At 40.4% G+C, this 22249-nt stretch overlaps 1 protein-coding gene across 1 annotated transcript in view; it reads right to left on the bottom strand.

Moving 5' to 3' along the window:
• LOC115186434 (NLR family CARD domain-containing protein 3-like) overlaps window positions 1-19048 on the bottom strand; it is a 75770-nt gene extending 56722 nt beyond the window's left edge. The window contains exons 1-8 of the mRNA XM_029746063.1: window positions 18899-19048; window positions 11477-11620; window positions 10651-10767; window positions 10277-10361; window positions 9919-10147; window positions 7747-9538; window positions 7300-7473; window positions 2617-2776 (exon numbers count right to left, since the gene is read on the bottom strand). Coding sequence (XP_029601923.1) covers window positions 2617-2776; window positions 7300-7473; window positions 7747-9538; window positions 9919-10147; window positions 10277-10361; window positions 10651-10767; window positions 11477-11620; window positions 18899-19038 — 2841 coding nt within the window. The 5' untranslated portion in view covers window positions 19039-19048. The remainder of the gene's footprint in view (window positions 1-2616; window positions 2777-7299; window positions 7474-7746; window positions 9539-9918; window positions 10148-10276; window positions 10362-10650; window positions 10768-11476; window positions 11621-18898) is intronic.
• Window positions 19049-22249: the final 3201 nt, after the last annotated feature.

The following is a 22249-nucleotide window of genomic DNA, read 5'->3' as shown; positions in this document are numbered from 1 at the left end:
TCCTGTGTGTGTGTGTGTGTGTATGTCCTGTGTGTGTGTGTCCTGTGTGTGTGTGTGTATGTCCTATGTGTGTGTGTCCTGTGTGTGTGTGTGTCCTGTGTGTGTGTGTGACCTGTGTGTGTGTGTCCTGTGTGTGTGTGTGTATGTCCTGTGTGTGTGTGTGTGTGTGTATGTCCTGTGTGTGTGTGTGTGTGTATGTCCTGTGTGTGTGTGTGTATGTCGTGTGTGTGTGTGTGTGTGTATGTCGTGTGTGTGTGTGTGTGTGTGTATGTCGTGTGTGTGTGTGTGTATATGTCGTGTGTGTGTGTGTGTATGTCGTGTGTGTGTGTGTGTATGTCCTGTGTGTGTGTGTATGTCCTGTGTGTGTGTGTGTGTCCTGTGTGTGTGTGTGTGTATGTCCTGTGTGTGTGTGTGTATGTCGTGTGTGTGTGTGTATGTCCTGTGTGTGTGTGTGTATGTCCTGTGTGTGTGTGTGTATGTCGTGTGTGTGTGTGTGTGTGTGTGTCCTGTGTGTGTGTGTGTGTGTGTGTGTGTGTCCTGTATGTCCTGTGTGTGTGTATGTCCTGTGTGTGTGTGTATGTGTGTTTCACACTTGGACACACACATACACACACAAGACAATCACACACACACACACACACACACACACACACACACACACACACACACACAGGACACACACAACTTTGTCCAAGTGGTGGTCAGAATGTTTGTCTTAACTAGCCTGATAAGTCAAACATGTCTGATATGAACATTGACATAAACCCTCCACATACTTGAGTTTCTCCAGTCTGCAGTGTGGATCCTCCAGTCCAGCAGAGAGCAGTCTGACTCCTGAGTCTCCTGGGTGATTGTAGCTCAGGTCCAGCTCTCTCAGGTGTGAGGGGTTTGACCTCAGAGCTGAGACCAGAGAAACACAGCCTTCCTCTGTGACTAGACAGCCTGACAGCCTGCAAAGAGTCAAATCATATTAAAATCACACTGCTATTCTTTGGTGGTGAAAATAGTGGCAGTATATTTTTTCAACATATTCAGATACATCAGTGTCCTGAAACCTTCCATATCTATTCGTAAATTAATGAATGTATAATTATTATAAAAGATCACACTATTAATTGTAGAGAGAGAAATGTATAGTACAAATATTTGAATAGACTGACCAGACCAGTTTAAAAGCAGTATCAGTCAAAAGACAGACAGTGAGGTATCAGATTTAGATTGTATTGAGTATACAGTCCACACCATATCTATTTTGACAGTGAAGATAACATTTTAAATGTGGCTCTAAACTCCAACATTTTGGATTTCAGATCAAATGTTTCATATGAGGTGACAGTATATAATGTCACCTTTTATTTGAGGATATTTTCATACATATCTGTTTCACCATTTAGAAAAATATAAGCACTTTATGCATCTAGTCCCACCATTTAAAGAAGTCATAAGTATTCTGACCAATTCACTATTATATTAAAGTAGTCAAACTTTAGTATTTGCTCCCAAACTCGTTTGATGCATTCGCAGCGTGTTTTGCCCAAAAGTAACTGAATGGTGGATGATGACTGGATCATTTTCTGTCTAAGTGAATAGATAACATGTTTCTAAACACTACTAAATGAATCCTGATGATAACATGATTAATACAAATCATGAATGAATCATGAATAATAATGAGTGAGAAAGTTACAGAGGCTACAACAAAACATGCTAACCTCTCACCATTACCAATAACAGAGGCTACAACAAAACATGCTAACATCTCACCATTACCAATAACAGAGACTACAACAAAACATGCTAACCTCTGACCATTACCAATAACAGAGGCTACAACAAAACATGCTAACCTCTCACCATTACCAATAACAGAGACTACAACAAAACATGCTAACCTCTCACCATTACCAATAACAGAGGCTACAACAAAACATGCTAACCTCTCACCATTACCAATAACAGAGGCTACAACAAAACATGCTAACCTCTCACCATTACCAATAACAGAGACTACAACAAAACATGCTAACCTCTCACCATTACCAATAACAGAGGCTACAACAAAACATGCTAACCTCTCAGCATTACCAATAACAGAGACTACAACAAAACATGCTAACCTCTCACCATTACCAATAACAGAGGCTACAACAAAACATGCTAACCTCTCACCATTACCAATAACAGAGGCTACAACAAAACATGCTAACCTCTCACCATTACCAATAACAGAGACTACAACAAAACATACTAACCTCTCACCATTACCAATAACAGAGACTACAACAAAACATGCTAACCTCTCACCATTACCAATAACAGAGGCTACAACAAAACATGCTAACCTCCCACCATTACCAATAACAGAGACTACAACAAAACATACTAACCTCTCACCATTAACCTCAAATAAAAGGTGACATTCTGTACTGTCACCTAAGATGAAACATTCTATCTCAAATCCAAAATGCTGGAGCATAGCACCACATTTAAAACTGTAAGCTTCACTGTCCAAACACATGTGGTGTGGACTATGTGTGTCTGGTAAACACATGTGGATCTGGTGAACAGTTATCACTTGTTGACCAACTACAGGAATACTGACCTCAGAGTCTCCAGTCTGCAGTGTGGATTCCCCAGTCCAGCAGAGAGCAGCTCCACTCCTGAATCCTTCAGGTCATTGTTACTCAGATCCAGCTCTCTCAGGTGTGAGGGGTTTGAACTGAAAACTGAGGCCAACACTTTACAGGATGTGTCTGTGAGTTTACAGCCAGTGAGTCTGCCAACACAGAAGAAATACAATGACAGACAGGTTGTATTAAAATGATACGCTTAGCTTTCTCTGTTTACGCTGTTACCCGTTTACAAATAATGTGTTGGGTTTGACCACAGAGCTGAGACCAGAGAAGCACAGCCTTCCTCTGTGACTAGACAGCCTGACAGCCTGCAAAGAAACAAATCATGTTAAAATCACACTGCTATTCTTTGGTGGTGAAAAAAGTGGCAGTATATTTTTTCAACATATTCAGATATATCAGTCATGAAACCTGCCATATCTATTCAGAAATTAATGTATCATATTATAAATGACAAATTATCAAAGTTTTGCCTGCAGATAGAAACATGTATAGTACAAATATTTGAGTAGACTGACCAGACAAGTTTAAAAGCAGTATCAGTCAAAAGACAGACAGTGAGGTATCAGATTTAGATTGTATTGAGTATACAGTCCACACCATATCTATTTTGACAGTGAAGATAACATTTTAAATGTGGCTCTAAACTCCAACATTTTGGATTTCAGATCAAATGTTTCATATGAGGTGACAGTATATAATGTCACCTTTTATTTGAGGATATTTTCATACATATCTGTTTCACCATTTAGAAATATAAAAGCACTTTATGTATCTAGTCCCCCCATTTAAAGAAGTCATAAGTATTCTGACCAATTCATTTATAGTGTATTAAAGTAGTCAAAAGATTAGTGTTTGGTTGTAAACTAGTTGGTTGCATTTGCAGTTTGTTTTGGTTGTGTTTTGCCCAATAATAAAATGGTGGATGATGACTGGATAATTTTCTGTCTAAGTGAGTAGATAACATGTTTCTAAACACTACTAAATGAATCCTGATGATAACATGATTAATACAAATCATGAATGAATCATGAATAATAATGAGTGAGAAAGTTATAGAGGCTACAACAAAACATGCTAACCTCTCACCATTACCAATAACAGAGACTACAACAAAACATGCTAACCTCTCACCATTACCAATAACAGAGGCTACAACAAAACATGCTAACCTCTCACCATTACCAATAACAGAGACTAAAACAAAACATGCTAACCTCTCACCATTACCAATAACAGAGGATACAACAAAACATGTTAACCTCTCACCATTACCAATAACAGAGGCTACAACAAAACATGCTAACCTCTCACCATTACCAATAACAGAGGATACAACAAAATATGCTAACCTCTCACCATTACCAATAACAGAGGCTACAACAAAACATGCTAACCTCTCACCATTACCAATAACAGAGGCTACAACAAAACATGCTAACCTCTCACCATTACCAATAACAGAGACTACAACAAAACATGCTAACCTCTCACCATTACCAATAACAGAGGCTACAACAAAACATGCTAACCTCTCACCATTACCAATAACAGAGACTACAACAAAACATGCTAACCTCTCACCATTACCAATAACAGAGACTACAACAAAACATGCTAACCTCTCACCATTACCAATAACAGAGGCTACAACAAAACATGCTAACCTCTCACCATTACCAATAACAGAGGCTACAACAAAACATGCTAACCTCTCACCATTACCAATTACAGAGGCTACAACAAAACATGCTAACCTCTCACCATTACCAATAACAGAGGCTACAACAAAACATGCTAACCTCTCACCATTACCAATAACAGAGGCTACAACAAAACATGCTAACCTCTCACCATTACCAATAACAGAGGCTACAACAAAACATGCTAACCTCTCACCATTACCAATAACAGAGACTACAACAAAACATGCTAACCTCTCACCATTACCAATAACAGAGGCTACAAACAAAACATGCTAACCTCTCACCATTACCAATAACAGAGGCTACAACAAAACATGCTAACCTCTCACCGTTACCAATAACAGAGGCTACAACAAAACATGCTAACCTCTCACCATTACCAATAACAGAGGCTACAACAAAACATGCTAACCTCTCACCATTACCAATAACAGAGGCTGCAACAAAACACGCTAACCTCTCACCATTACCAATAACAGAGGCTACAACAAAACATGCTAACCTCTCACCATTACCAATAACATAGGCTACAACAAAGCATGCTAACCTCTCACCATTACCAATAACAGAGGCTACAACAAAACATGCTAACCTCTCACCATTACCAATAACAGAGGCTACAACAAAACATGCTAACCTCTCACCATTACCAATAACAGAGGCTACAACAAAACATGCTAACCTCTCACCATTACCAATAACAGAGACTACAACAAAACATGCTAACCTCTCACCATTACCAATAACAGAGGCTACAACAAAACATGCTAACCTCTCACCATTACCAATAACAGAGGCTACAACAAAACATGCTAACCTCTCACCGTTACCAATAACAAAGGCTACAACAAAACATGCTAACCTCTCACCATTACCAATAACAGAGGGGGTATGATCCTTGTGCCTCTGTAACTTTCTCATTCATCATCTTTCTCGATTCATTCTTATTCTTACTGACAATACAAGTAAAGTGACTCCAAAATGACAGGACATTAGGAAAAACATAATCCAAAATACAATCAAAACAAACTGCAAATGAATTCAACAAGTTTGTAGAATCACAAGCTTGATGTAATCACTGCAGGCATGGAATATGGGACCAAATACTAAACTTATGACTATTTTAATACAATATAAGTGAATTTGTCCAAATAATTAAGACTTCTTCAAATGGGAGAACTACAGGCCCTTGCAAAAGTATTCATCCTCCTTGGCGTTTTTACCATTTTGTTGCATTACAACCTGTAATTTAAATTGATTTTATTTGGATTTCATGTAATGGACAAACACAAAATAGTCCAAATTGGTCAAGAGAAAAAAAAAATGGCTTGTTTAAAAAATAAAGTTAAAAACAGAAAAGTGGTGTGTTTATATGTATTCACCCCCTTTGCTATGAAGACTATAAATAATATCTGGTGCAACCAAATACCTTCAGAAGTCACATCATTAGTTAAATAAACTCCACATGTGTGCAATCTAAGTGTCACATGATCTGTCATATGATCTCAGTATATATACACCTGGTCTGAAAGGCCCCAGAGTCTACAACACCACTAAGCAAGGGGCACCATCAAGCAAGCGGCACCATGAAGACCAATGAGCTCTCCAAACAGGTAAGGGACAGAGTTGTGGAGAAGTACAGATCAGAGTTGGGTTATAAAAAAATATCTGAAACTTTTAACATCCCACGGAGCACCATTAAATCCGTTATTAAAAAATGGAAAGAATATGGCACCAAAACAAACCTGCCAAGAGAGGGTCGCCCACAAAAACTCACAGACCAGGCAAGGAGGGCATTAATCAGAGAGGCAACAAAGAGACCAAAGATAACCCTGAAGGAGCTGCAAAGCTCCACAGCGGAGATTGGAGTATCTGTCCATAGGACCACTTTAAGCCGTACACTCCATAGAGCTGGGCTTTACGGAAGAGTGGCCAGAAAAAAAGCCATTGCTTGAAGAAAAAAAATAAGCAAACACGTTTGGTGTTCTCCAAAAGGCATGTGGCAGACTCCCCAAACATATGGAAGAAGGTACTCTGGTTAGATGAGACTAAAATTGAGCTTTTTGGCCATCAAGGAAAACGCTATGTCTGGTGCAAACCCAACACCTCCCATCACCCCGAGAACCTCATCCCCACAGTGAAGCATGGTGGTGGCAGCATCATGCTGTGGGTTTGTTTTTCATCGGCAGGGACTGGGAAACTATTCAGAATTGAAAGAATGATGGATGGTGCTAAATACAGGGAAATCCTTGAGGGAAACCTGTTTCAGTCTTCCAGAGATTTGAGACTGCTAAAGCAACACTCGAGTGGTTTAAGGGGAAAAATGTAACTGTTTTGTAATGGCCTAGTCAAAGCCCAGACCTCAATCCAATTGAGAATCTGTGGTATGACTTACAGATTGCTGTACACCAGCGGAACCCATCCAACTTGAAGGAGCTGGAGCAGTTTTGCCTTGAAAAATGGGCAAAAATCCCAGTGGCTAGATGTGCCAAGCTTATAGAGACATTCCCCAAGAGACTAGCAGCTTTACTAATTGCAAAAGGTGGCTATACAAAGTATTGTCTTTGGGGGAGTGAATAGTTAAGCACGGTCAAGTTCTCTTTTTTTTCTTATTTCTTGTTTGTTTCACAATTAAAATATTTTGCATCTTCAAAGTGGTAGGCATGTTGTGTACATCAAATGATACAAACCCCCAAAAAACAATTTTAATTCCAGGTTGTAAGGCAACAAAATAGAAAAAATGCCATGGGGGTGAATACTTTTGCAACCCAATGTACATAAATAAAGTGCTTTCATTTCTAAACTGTAAAACATATATGAATACCCTCAAATAAAAGGTGACGTTCTGTACTGTTACCTAACACGAAACATTCTATCTCAAATCCAAAATGCTGGAGCATAGCACCACATTTAAAACTCTAAGCTTCACTGTCCAAACACATATGGTGTGGACTACTGACCTCAGAGTCTCCAGTTTACAGTGGGGATTCCCCAGTACAGCAGAGAGCAGCTCCACTCCTGAATCCTTCAGGTCATTGTTACTCAGGTCCAGCTCTCTCAGGTGTGAGGGGTTTGACCTCAGAGCTGAGACCAGAGAAGCACAGCCTTCCTCTGTGACTCCACAGCCTGACAGCCTGCAAAGAGATCATCATGACTTCACAAACACACTGTTCATTTAACGAGTAGTGTAGGAGGACAATGGCATTTGGTTTATTCTCTCAAACAACAAATAGATTCATCTTCCGTCTCCTAGAATTGAGAAAAAATGGTCATATTGTTACACTAGATTGAATATCAGATTCAATATGTAATTCAATATAATATTATATACATATTATAATACATATTTTTCTCTAAACATAATATTTCTTCCTGATGATTAGTTAAATGTGATTTTATTTACTCACAGAACAGCTCTGGAGGCTTTGACCACTGGCAGCAGGCTCAGAAGACCTTCCTCTGATCTGGAGTATTTCTTCAGGTCAAACACATCCAGCTCCTTTTCTGAAGTCAGCAACACAAAGACCAGAGCTGACCACTGTCCAGGTGACATGTTGTCTTCTGAGAGACTTCCTGATCTCAGGTAGCTTTGGATCTCCTCCACTAGAGAATGGTCATTCAGTTCATTCAGACAATGGAACAGATTGATGCTCCTCTCTGGGGAGGGATTCTCACTGATCTTCTCCTTGATGTACTTGACTGTTTCTTCATGGCTCTGTGAGCTGCTTCTTGTCTTTGTCAGCAGACCTCGTAAGCGCTTCTGATTGGACTCCAGTGAGAGGCCCAGAAGGAAGCGGAGGAAAAGGTCCAAGTTTCCTGTCTCACTTTGTAAGGCTTTATCCACAGCACTCTTGTAGAAAGTAACTTTACGCCTTTGTTTGATCCTCACAGAAAGGTTCCTGGACGTTGATTGCGGTTTGTCCATTAGATTCTCATTGTTGTTGATGAATGAGAGGAACACATATACAGCAGCCAGAAACTCCTGAATGCTCAGATGAACAAAGCAGTACACCTTGTCCTGGTACAGCCCACATTCCTCTTTAAAGAGCTGTGTGCACAATCCTGAGTACACTGAGGCTTCATTGACATCAATGCCAGCCTCTTTCAGGTCTTCTTCATAGAAAATCAGATTGCCCTTCACAAGCTGTTGAAAAGCCAGTTTTCCCAGTGACAGAATGCTCTCTTTATTCCAGTGTGGACCTGTCTCTTCTTTCCCAAGATACTTTTCATTCTTCTGTTTGGTATGAAAGACCACAAGGTGTGTGTACATATCAGTCAGAGTCTTGGGCATCTCTTCTCTCTTATGTTTCAGCATGTGTTCAAGGACTGTTGCAGAAATCCAACAGAAGACTGGAATGTGGCACATGATGTGGAGGCTGCTTGATGTCTTTATGTGTGAGATGATTCTGTTGGCCAGGTCCTCATCACTGAATCTCTTCCTGAAGTACTCCTCCTTCTGTGGGTCATTGAACCCTCGTACCTCTGTCACCTGGTCAACACACCCTGAAGGGATCTTATTGACTGCTGCAGGTCGTGTAGTTATCCAGAGGAGAGCAGAGGGAAGCAGATTTCCCTTGATGAGATTTGTTAGCAGAACATCAACTGAGGTTGACTTTGTGACGTCCCAACAGATCTTGTTCTTCTGGAAGTCTAGGGGCAGTCGGCACTCATCCAGACCATCAAAGATGAACAGAACTTTGTACTTGTCGTAGTTGGAGATTCTTGATTGTTTGGTTTCCATTGAGAAGTGATTGAGAAATTCAATCAAAGTGTGTTTGTCCTCTCTCATCAAATTCAGCTCTCGAAAAGGGAATGAAAATACAAATTGGACATCCTGATTTGCTTTTCCTTCAGCCCAGTCCAGAATGAACTTCTGCACAGAGACTGTTTTTCCAATGCCAGCGACTCCCTTTGTCAGCACAGTTCTGATACGTTTGTCTTGTCCAGGTAAGGGTTTGAAGATGTCGTTACATTTGATTGCAGTCTCTGGTCTTGCTTGTTTCCTGGTTGTTGTCTCAATCGGTCTCAGCTCATGTGCATTATTGACCTCTCCTGTTCCACCCTCTGTGATGTAGAGCTCTGTGTAGATCTTATTGAGAAGTGTTGGGTTTCCTTGTTTATCGATCCCCTCAAATACACATTGAAACTTCTTCTTTAGATTAGATTTGAGTTCACGTTGGCAAATCACAGCAAGCTCATCTGAATCTAGAAATAACACAGAGGATATTAATATTACGTCTGTTTTAATGCCCACAGTATTGTAGGACTGTTATAACCTTTTAAATTATAATAATTTATTCTCTTAACTGTCTGTATAAATGTGTAAATGTTTTCATAATGCATTACAGACTGGTTTGACTGATTATAATATTATTGGTGTTATTGATGGTATTATTAATGTTGTCTCTCTGTCTAAATTAATCACCACAACACATTCCTTCTGCTACTTGATGAGGTCACTAGGTGTTGTGTTAAGGCTGCTACAATATCATTGAGTTACACAGCTACTTTAGCTGTACTTTGGCCACAGCTTTGAAATATTATAAAACAGCATTCAACATGAGGCAGACAGATCTTACAGTTCTCCAGTGTGTCAGCAAGCTCCTTCTGGTTCATTTTCCTCAGGACGTGCAGTGTGATCTTCAGAGCCCCCTCTCTGGCACTGCTCTCCTGCTTCTCATCTTCAGCATCCACCACTTCCTCATCCTGCTTCTGACTCTCAAAGCCTTCTGGGAGTTCTGGACTAAGAATCCTCTTGAACATCTTCAGCTCGTTCTTCACAAATGTCATCATTTTCTCTTCAAGCAACTAAAATAAATCATGTAAATAAGTTAAGCAAGAGAACAAATGCTTTCTCATTAACACAATAATGAATAATTGACAGATCAACTTTACTTGAGGAAAACAAAAACAAATGTAGATAACAGGACCACATACACTGAATATAGAGTCCAGGTCTTTTTGATGACTCTGGAAAGACTGAACACTGAGAATCTCTGACTCTGATCTCTCCTGTTGGTTTCTGTGGACAAAACATGAGATTACATCTCCTCAACCAGGGAGTACACACACACACACACACACACACACACACACACACACACACACACACACACACACACACACACACACACACACACACGGAGGGAACGTTGTGTTTGTTTAATATTGTTTTAGGACTATATAAATGGACTAAAGGATTAGCCTATGGATTATCAAAACAACCAAAAGAAATGTGAAAATGGGAGAGGAGAAATGACTAGAGACAGTGTTGTTTAACTCACTGACCATGACCCATGAGTTCTTCTTACCTTTGTTCAGTAGAAAAGTCTCCCTCTCTAAAGTGATTAGGAGGATTCATAGACCGGTCACTCTTCATGGACACACAGCTGGGAACAGGGGAGGCTGGTCTCTCCTGCTTGATTGGTCTTCAACACAACAGAGACAAACATTACATCTCTCATCTACTCTGATCTCAGATGGGGAAACATAAGAAGAGTTTCATTCCAAAACGCAACATATCACTTCACAGAAATGAGCTTTTATTGTTTAAAGAAATTATGTATTAATTATTACATCTCTCACAGACAAGGATTTGTTTAAAATCTATCACTTGATGGTTTCATTTAAGAGAGACAAAAATCATGTTTTTTTATGCAAAATGCTATATATCTCCCTCACTCTCAAATGTGACCGACCGGCTCAATTTGGTAATTAACTAAATAACTACATATATAGTGATTTTGGTTTATGTCAGTTTAAATGTTTGTTATGGTATAAGTTGTTATTTTATGATTGTAAGTGATACAATTAACTAGTAATTCTCAGTAATTACCACTTTAGTAAGGAATAACACATTTTTTCAGCACTACTGCAGTTGCTAAATAATTCCAATAGATGGGAGCATAAGACCATAATGATAATTCAGAATAATAGTTTAGTTTTCTCCCTGGATACACCACCACTCCCCACGCTTCCTGCAGAACCCCTGCAGTACCTCCACAGACCCCGGATTGAGAACCCCCGATTTAGCAGATGCTCTTATCCAGAGAGATTTACAGTAACTGCATTCACCTTAAGATAGCAATTTATTTAGGAAATAAACTTAATGATTTATTCATAAAATGGTCATCTTACCTCTTAGCTTTGGTGTCATGTCCCCCAGAGAGATGCATTTTGGAGGCAGGGGCCCCCTCCTCTCTCTCCCCAGAGAGACTCATTTTAGAGGCAGGGCCCCCCTCCTCTCTCTCCCCAGAGAGACTCATTTTAGAGCACTGAACCCTGTAAACAGAGATCCAGCATGTTGGTTGTGGTTAACACAGTGACAACCAAACAGAGATCCAGCATGTTGGTTGTGGTTAACACAGTGACAACTAAACAGAGATCCAGCATGTTGGTTGTGGTTAACACAGTGACAACTAAACAGAGATCCAGCATGTTGGTTGTGGTTAACACAGTCACAACTAAACAGAGATCCAGCATGTTGGTTGTGGTCAACACAGTGACAACTAAACAGAGATCCAGCATGTTGGTTGTGGTTAACACAGTGACAACTAAACAGAGATCCAGCATGTTGGTTGTGGTCAACACAGTGACAACTAAACAGAGATCCAGCATGTTGGTTGTGGTCAACACAGTAACAACTAAACAGAGATCCAGCATGTTGGTTGTGGTTAACACAGTGACAACTAAACAGAGATCCAGCATGTTGGTCAACACAGTGACAACTAAACAGAGATCCAGCATGTTGGTTGTGGTCAACACAGTAACAACTAAACAGAGATCCAGCATGTTGGTTGTGGTTAACACAGTGACAACTAAACAGAGATCCAGCATGTTGGTTAACACAGTGACAACTAAACAGAGATCCAGCATGTTGGTTGTGGTTAACACAGTGACAACTAAACAGAGATCCAACATGTTGGTTGTGGTCAACACAGTGACAACTAAACAGAGATCCAGCATGTTGGTTGTGGTCAACACAGTGACAACTAAACAGAGATCCAGCATGTTGGTTGTGGTTAACACAGTGACAACTAAACAGAGATCCAGCATGTTGGTTGTGGTTAACACAGTGACAACTAAACAGAGATCCAGCATGTTGGTTAACACAGTGACAACTAAACAGAGATCCAGCATGTTGGTTAACACAGTGACAACTAAACAGAGATCCAGCATGTTGGTTGTGGTTAACACAGTGACAACTAAACAGAGATCCAGCATGTTGGTTGTGGTTAACACAGTGACAACTAAACAGAGATCCAACATGTTGGTTGTGGTTAACACAGTGACAACTAAACAGAGATCCAGCATGTTGGATGTGGTTAACACAGTGACAACTAAACAGAGATCCAGCATGTTGGTTGTGGTTAACACAGTGACAACTAAACAGAGATCCAGCATGTTGGTTGTGGTTAACACAGTGACAACTAAACAGAGATCCAGCATGTTGGTTGTGGTTAACACAGTAACAACTAAACAGAGATCCAGCATGTTGGTTGTGGTTAACACAGTGACAACTAAACAGAGATCCAGCATGTTGGTTGTGGTTAACACAGTGACAACTAAACAAAGATCCAGCATGTTGGTTGTGGTCAACACAGTGACAACTAAACAGAGATCCAGCATGTTGGTTGTGGTCAACACAGTGACAACTAAACAGAGATCCAGCATGTTGGTTGTGGTCAACACAGTGACAACTAGTTCTTGAATGTCAATTGTTCTCATTTATTCATTATCTCTCTTTGAAATAAAACATTTACTAACAGACATAGAAACAGTCAGGTGATTTAATGCATCACATTAACATGTTGTTGTGACATTTCATCTCCATGGTAACTGTCAATAATAATAATAATAATAATAATAATAATAAGTCACTGTTTGTTAAGGTAGTTATAGACAGAACAACAACAATATCAATAACAATAATAATAATAATAATGATAATTATAATAATAATAATAAGTCACTGTTTGTTAAGGTAGTTATAGACAGAACAACAACAATAACAATAATAATAATAATAATAAGTCACTGTTTGTGAAGGTAGTTATAGACAGTACAGCAACAATAATAATAATAATAATAATAATAAGTCACTGTTTGTTAAAGTAATTATAGACAGAACAACAACAATAACAATAATAATAATAATAATAATAATAATAAGTCACTGTTTGTTAAGGTAGTTATATACAGTACAGCAACAATAACAATAATAATAATAATAATAAGTCTCTGTTTGTTAAGGTAGTTATAGACAGAACAGCAACAATAACAATAATAATAATAATAATAATAAGTCACTGTTTGTTAAGGTAGTTATATACAGTACAGCAACAATAACAATAATAATAATAATAACAATAATTATTATAATAATAATAATAATAATAAGTCACTGTTTGTTAAGGTAGTTGTAGACAGTACAGCAACAATAATAATAATAATAATAATAATAAGTCTCTGTTTGTTAAGGTAGTTATAGACAGTATAGCAACACAAGGCCATGTCTCACACGTATTTGTATTCACTAACAGTAGGCTATTTATTGTCTTTCAATCTGTTCTTTTCTAAACGTATCTGAGAATGTAGACAGAAGGGTTAAAACGGACATGATTGATCCAAGGAGTAAATTGTTGATCCATTCAGAAAGTTTATTTGCATCAAGTAAGAGATTTTAAATCATGTAAAGTAGACTAGGTTATAATGTATAATAGCAGTTTGTTAGTGATATGCAGATCAAGGTCTATACCTCGGCTATAGCCTACATATCATAGATGACCAGTCTAAACCTGTTCAGATCAACATAATGTTATAGTCCTACCAGTAGCAAGACAGAGAATGTACTGTATATAACCTACATATCATAGATGACCAGTCTAAACCTGTTCAGATCAACATAATGTTATAGTCCTACCAGTAGCAGGACAGAGAATGTACTGTATATAACCTACATATCATAGATGACCAGTCTAAACCTGTTCAGATCAACATAATGTTATAGTTCTACCAGTAGCAGGACAGAGAATGTACTGTATATAACCTACATATCATAGATGAACAGCCTAAACCTGTTCAGATCAACATAATGTTATAGTCCTACCAGTAGCAGGACAGAGAATGTACTGTATATAACCTACATATCATAGATGACCAGCCTAAACCTGTTCAGATCAACATAATGTTATAGTCCTACCAGTAGCAGGACAGAGAATGTACTGTATATAACCTACATATCATAGATGACCAGTCTAAACCTGTTCAGATCAACATAATGTTATAGTCCTACCAGTAGCAGGACAGAGAATGTACAGTATATAACCTACATATCATAGATGACCAGTCTAAACCTGTTCAGATCAACATAATGTTATAGTCCTACCAGTAGCAGGACAGAGAATGTACTGTATATAACCTACATATCATAGATGACCAGTCTAAACCTGTTCAGATCAACATAATGTTATAGTCCTACCAGTAGCAGGACAGAGAATGTACTGTATATAACCTACATATCATAGATGACCAGTCTAAACCTGTTCAGATCAACATAATGTTATAGTCCTACCAGTAGCAGGACAGAGAATGTACTGTATATAACCTACATATCATAGATGACCAGTCTAAACCTGTTCAGATCAACATAATGTTATAGTTCTACCAGTAGCAGGACAGAGAATGTACTGTATATAACCTACATATCATAGATGAACAGCCTAAACCTGTTCAGATCAACATAATGTTATAGTCCTACCAGTAGCAGGACAGAGAATGTACTGTATATAACCTACATATCATAGATGACCAGCCTAAACCTGTTCAGATCAACATAATGTTATAGTCCTACCAGTAGCAGGACAGAGAATGTACTGTATATAACCTACATATCATAGATGACCAGTCTAAACCTGTTCAGATCAACATAATGTTATAGTCCTACCAGTAGCAGGACAGAGAATGTACTGTATATAACCTACATATCATAGATGACCAGTCTAAACCTGTTCAGATCAACATAATGTTATAGTCCTACCAGTAGCAGGACAGAGAATGTACTGTATATAACCTACATATCATAGATGACCAGTCTAAACCTGTTCAGATCAACATAATGTTATAGTCCTACCAGTAGCAGGACAGAGAATGTACTGTATATAACCTACATATCATAGATGACCAGTCTAAACCTGTTCAGATCAACATAATGTTATAGTCCTACCAGTAGCAGGACAGAGAATGTAGTCTAGGCCTGATATGTTTTACTACATTTTCAACAGAGACCATCAGGTTGGTCGACATGATAAGCTGTGATGTATTTGTTTTTAGGTGAGGGAGCGCAAACAAAATATGTAAATGACGTCATCATGTCCTCAGTCAAAGTTTGTACCGACAGATGTAGCCTATTGAATAGCCAGCCTATCATTACAACCTACAAACAAGCCTATCTCCAACCCTGTTCCTGGAGCTCTACCCTCCGGTAGGGTTACACGCCAACCCTGTTCCTGGAGCGCAACCCTCCGGTAGGGTTACACTCCAACCCTGTTCCTGGAGCGCTACCCTCCGGTAGGGTCTAACTCCAACCCTGTTCCTGGCGCGCTACCCTCCGGTAGGGTCTCACTCCAACCCTGTTCCTGGAGCGCTACCCTCCGGTAGGGTTACACTCCAACCCTGTTCCTGGAGCGCTACCCTCCGGTAGGGTCTAACTCCAACCCTGTTCCTGGAGCGCTACCCTCCGGTAGGGTTTCACTACAACCCTGTTCCTGGAGCGCTACCCTCCGGTAGGGTTACACTCCAACCCTGTTCCTAGAGCGCTACCCTCCGGTAGGGTTACACTCCAACCCTGTTCCTAGAGCACTACCCTCCGGTAGGGTCTCACTACAACCCTGTTCCTGGAGCGCTACCCTCCGGTAGGGTTTCACTCCAACCCTGTTCCTGGAGCACTACCCTCCGGTAGGGTTACACTCCAACCCTGTTCCTGGAGCGCTACCCTCCGGTAGGGTCTCACTCCAACCCTGTTCCTGGAGCGCTACCCTCCGGTAGGGTTACACTCCAACCCTGTTCCTAGAGCACTACCCTCCGGTAGGGTTACACTCCAACCCTGTTCCTGGAGCGCTACCCTCCGGTAGGGTTACACTCCAACCCTGTTCCTGGAGCGCTACCCTCCGGTAGGGTCTCACTACAACCCTTTGGTTGGTGGACCATTTTTGAGACACATGGGAAACTGTTAAGCGTGAAAAACCCAGCAGCGTTGCAGTTCTTAACACAAATCTGTGCGCCTGGCACTGATTGATGTGGATTCAACAAGTGACATCAACAAGGGATCATAGCTTTTCATGTTTCAAGGAGTAAACAAAACTGTCAAGGAGGTGTGTAAACAAAACTCCTTAAAAATCTGGCAAGATAAGAAGTTGGGGTATGGGGAGACAAAATACTGATACCTACATATAAAAACATTTTGGTTTACATAACTTAAAATGCATTTAATAAATAAAGATCTTTAGGGTTACGGTATATTTTGGAGTTTTGGACAATGTTTTCATATGACCTCAATATTCTAAAAGTGTTACTGAGTTAACCTGGAAGCCTATAAGAAATCCTGCTATGCCCTCCGACGAACCATCAAACAGGCAAAGCATCAATACAGGACTGAGATTGAATCAAACTACACCAGCTCTTCCGGACGACTATGTGATCACGCTCTCAGCAGTCAATGTAAGACCTTTAAACAGGTCAACATTCACAAGGCCGAAGGGCCAGACGGATTACCAGGATGTGTACTCTGAGCATGCGCTGACCAACTGGCAAGTGTCTTCACTGACATCTTCAACCTCTCCCTGTCCGAGTCTTTAATACCAACATATTTTAAGCAGACCACCATAGTCCCTGTGCCTAAGAACACTAAGGTAACCTGCCTAAATGACTACCGACCCGTAGCACTCACGTCCGTAGTCATGAAGTGCTTTGAAAGGCTGGTCATGGCTCACATCAACACCATCATCCCAGAAACCCTAGACCCACTGCAATTTGCATACAGCCCCAACAGATCCACAGATGATGCAATCTCTATTGCACTCCACACTGCCCTTTCCCACCTGGACAAAAAGAACACCTATGTGAGAATGCTGTTCATTGACTACAGCTTAGTGTTCAACACCATAGTACCCTGAAAGCTCATCACTAAGCTAAGGACCCTGGGACAGAACACTTCCCTCTGCAACTGGATCCTGGGCTTCCTGACGGGCCGCCCCCAGGTGGTGAGGGTAGGTAACAACACATCCGCCACACTGATCCTCAACACGGGGGCCCCTCAGGGGTGCGTGCTCAGTCCCCTCCTGTACTCCCTGTTCATTCATGGCTGCACGGCCAGGCATGACTCCAACACCACCATTAAGTTTGCTGATGACACAACAGTGGTAGGCCTGATCACTGACAACGACGAGACAGCCTATAGGGAGGTCAGAGACCTGGCTGTGTGGTCCCAGGACAACAACCTCTCCCTCAACGTGATCAAGACAAAGGAGATGATTGTGGACTACAGGAAAAGGAGGACAGAGCATGCCCCCTATTCTCCTCGACGGGGCTGTAGTGGAGCAGGTTGAGAGCTTCAAGTTCCTTGGCGTCCGCATCACCAACAAACTAACATGGCACACCAAGACAGTCGTGAAGAGGGCACGACAAAACCTATTCTCCCTCAGGAAACAAAAGAGATTTGGCATGGGTCCTCAGTTCCTCAAAAGGTTCTACAGCTGCACCATTGAGAGCATCCTGACTGGTGGCATCACTGCATGGTATGGCAACTGCTCGGCCTCCGACCGCAGGCACTACAGAGGGTAGTGCGAACGGCCCAGTACATCACTGGGGCCAAGCTTCCTGCCATCCAGGACCTCTATACCAGACGGTGTCAGAGGAGTTGCCCTAAAATTTGTCAAAGACTCCAACCACCCAAGTCATAGACTGTTCTCTCTGCTACCGCACGGCAAACGGTACCGGAGCGCCAGTCTAGGTCCAAGAGGCTTCTAAACAACTTCTACCCCCAAGCCATAAGACTCCTGAACACCTAATCAAATTGCTACCCAGACTATTTGCATTGCCCCCCCTCCCCTATACGCCGCTGCTACTCTCTGTTATCATCTATGCATGGTCACTTTAATAACTCTACCTACATGTACATATTACCTCGACTAACCGGTGCCCCCGCACATTGACTCTGTACCGGTACCCCCCTGTATATAGTCTAGCAATTGTTATTTTACTGCTGCTCTATACTTTTTTAAACTGCATTGTGGGTTAGGGCTTGTAGGAAAGCATTTCACTGTATTCGGCGCATGTGACTGATAAAATTTGATTTGATTCACCTTGTCAATCTACGTCATGGAAAAAGCAGGTGTTCATAATGTTTTGTACACTCACTGTATAAAAAATATATGACATAAACAACAAATGATAAGCAGATGCTTTACAGTATATACTCAGATACACAAAATACATCAGGTTTCAGATCTTGAAGGTTGTCCTCTTCAATAGTAATATCATCAATTCTGACCAGTAACTTACCTGGGGTCAAAGGTCCCTGATCCATTACTAAAATATATTTGATGATCCATAGAGAAGTCGCTCTTCATGGACAGTTGACTGGGTACAGGAGAGACTGGTCTCTGGACAGACTGAGTTTGGTTGGAGATTCTGAAAAACATAATGAATCACCATGTAACTACATTTCAAAATATATCCAAATTATATATCAATAGATTACATACATTACAAAAAGCATTAAAATATATGGCATTACTTAAAGCAAAAAACATACACTGAGTGTACAAAACATTAAGAACACCCTCCTAATACTGAGTTTCCCCCCTCTTTTTTTGTCCTCAGAACAGCCTCAACTCATTAAGAAATGGACACTACAAGGTGTGGAAAGCGTTCCACAGGGATGCTGGCCCATGTTGACTCCAATGCTTCCCTCAGTTGTGTCAAGATGGCTGGATGTCCTTTGTGTGGTGGCCCATTCTTGATTCCTACCGTTCTCCTCCCCTTCATCTACACTGATTGAAGTGGATTAAACAAGTGTAACTTAATTGTAACATAATCACATAGGCCTACTGATTCACTTCATCTCAGTTCCACTTGAATCCGTCAGAGTCTATTGATGCACATACTTTATAGTATGTCCATATGTACAGTACCAGTCAGAGTCTATTGATGCACATACTTTATAGTATGTCCATATGTACAGTACCAGTCAGAGTCTATTGATGCACATACTTTATAGTATGTCCATATGTACAGTACCAGTCAGAGTCTATTGATGCACATACTTTATAGTATGTCCATATGTACAGTACCAGTCAGAGTCTATTGATGCACATACTTTATAGTATGTCCATATGTACAGTACCAGTCAGAGTCTATTGATGCACATACTTTATAGTATGTCCATATGTACAGTACCAGTCAGAGTCTATTGATGCACATACTTTATAGTATGTCCATATGTACAGTACCAGTCAGAGTCTATTGATGCACATACTTTATAGTATGTCCATATGTACAGTACCAGTCAGAGTCTATTGATGCACATACTTTATAGTATGTCCATATGTACAGTACCAGTCGGAGTCTATTGATGCACATACTTCATAGTATGTCCATATGTACAGTACCAGTCAGAGTCTATTGATGCACATACTTTATAGTATGTCCATATGTACAGTACCAGTCAGAGTCTATTGATGCACATACTTTATAGTATGTCCATATGTACAGTACCAGTCAGAGTCTATTGATGCACATACTTTATAGTATGTCCATATGTACAGTACCAGTCAGAGTCTATTGATGCACATACTTTATAGTATGTCCATATGTACAGTACCAGTCGGAGTCTATTGATGCACATACTTCATAGTATGTCCATATGTACAGTACCAGTCAGAGTCTATTGATGCACATACTTTATAGTATGTCCATATGTACAGTACCAGTCAGAGTCTATTGATGCACATACTTTATAGTATGTCCATATGTACAGTACCAGTCAGAGTCTATTGATGCACATACTTTATAGTATGTCCATATGTACAGTACCAGTCAGAGTCTATTGATGCACATACTTTATAGTATGTCCATATGTACAGTACCAGTCAGAGTCTATTGATGCACATACTTTATAGTATGTCCATATGTACAGTACCAGTCAGAGTCTATTGATGCACATACTTTATAGTATGTCCATATGTACAGTACCAGTCAGAGTCTATTGATGCACATACTTTATAGTATGTCCATATGTACAGTACCAGTCAGAGTCTATTGATGCACATACTTTATAGTATGTCCATATGTACAGTACCAGTCAGAGTCTATTGATGCACATACTTTATAGTATGTCCATATGTACAGTACCAGTCAGAGTCTATTGATGCACATACTTTATAGTATGTCCATATGTACAGTACCAGTCAGAGTCTATTGATGCACATACTTTATAGTATGTCCATATGTACAGTACCAGTCGGAGTCTATTGATGCACATACTTTATAGTATGTCCATATGTACAGTACCAGTCTATGAGACTATAAGGAGTACCAGTACTGAGTCAATGTGCAGGGGTACCAGGTAGTTGAGGTAATAATGAGACTATAAGGAGTACCAGTACTGGGTCAATGTGCAGGGGTACCAGGTAGTTGGGGTAATAATGAGACTATAAGGAGTACCAGTACTGAGTCAATGTGCAGGGGTACCAGGTAGTTGAGGTAATAATGAGACTATAAGGAGTACCAGTACTGAGTCAATGTGCAGGGGTACCAGGTAGTTGAGGTAATAATGAGACTATAAGGAGTATCAGTACTGAGTCAATGTGCAGGGGTACCAGGTAGTTGAGGTAATAATGAGACTATAAGGAGTATCAGTACTGAGTCAATGTGCAGGGGTACCAGGTAGTTGAGGTAATAATGAGACTATAAGGAGTACCAGTACTGAGTCAATGTCCAGGGGTACCAGGTAGTTGAGGTAATAATGAGACTATAAGGAGTACCAGTACTGAGTCAATGTGCAGGGGTACCAGGTAGTTGAGGTAATAATGAGACTATAAGGAGTACCAGTACTGAGTCAATGTGCAGGGGTACCAGGTAGTTGAGGTAATAATGAGACTATAAGGAGTACCAGTACTGAGTCAATGTGCAGGGGTACCAGGTAGTTGAGGTAATAATGAGACTATAAGGAGTACCAGTACTGAGTCAATGTGCAGGGGTACCAGGTAGTTGAGGTAATAATGAGACTATAAGGAGTACCAGTACTGAGTCAATGTGCAGGGGTACCAGGTAGTTGAGGTAATAATGAGACTATAAGGAGAACCAGTACTGAGTCAATGTGCAGGGGTACCAGGTAGTTGAGGTAATAATGAGACTATAAGGAGTACCAGTACTGAGTCAATGTGCAGGGGTACCAGGCAGTTGAGGTAATAATGAGACTATAAGGAGTACCAGTACTGAGTCAATGTGCAGGGGTACCAGGTAGTTGAGGTAATAATGAGACTATAAGGAGTACCAGTACTGAGTCAATGTGCAGGGGTACCAGGTAGTTGAGGTAATAATGAGACTATAAGGAGTACCAGTACTGAGTCAATGTGCAGGGGTACCAGGTAGTTGAGGTAATAATGAGACTATAAGGAGTACCAGTACTGAGTCAATGTGCAGGGGTACCAGGTAGTTGAGGTAATAATGAGACTATAAGGAGTACCAGTACTGAGTCAATGTGCAGCGGTACCAGGTAGTTGAGGTAATAATGAGACTATAAGGAGTACCAGTACTGAGTCAATGTGTAGGGGTACCAGGTAGTTGAGGTAATAATGAGACTATAAGGAGTACCAGTACTGAGTCAATGTGCAGGGGTACCAGGGAGTT

Source organism: Salmo trutta, unplaced genomic scaffold (genome assembly GCF_901001165.1).
Source record: "Salmo trutta unplaced genomic scaffold, fSalTru1.1, whole genome shotgun sequence".
NCBI lineage: Eukaryota > Metazoa > Chordata > Actinopteri > Salmoniformes > Salmonidae > Salmo > Salmo trutta.
This window is presented reverse-complemented; position numbering and strand designations above follow the sequence as displayed.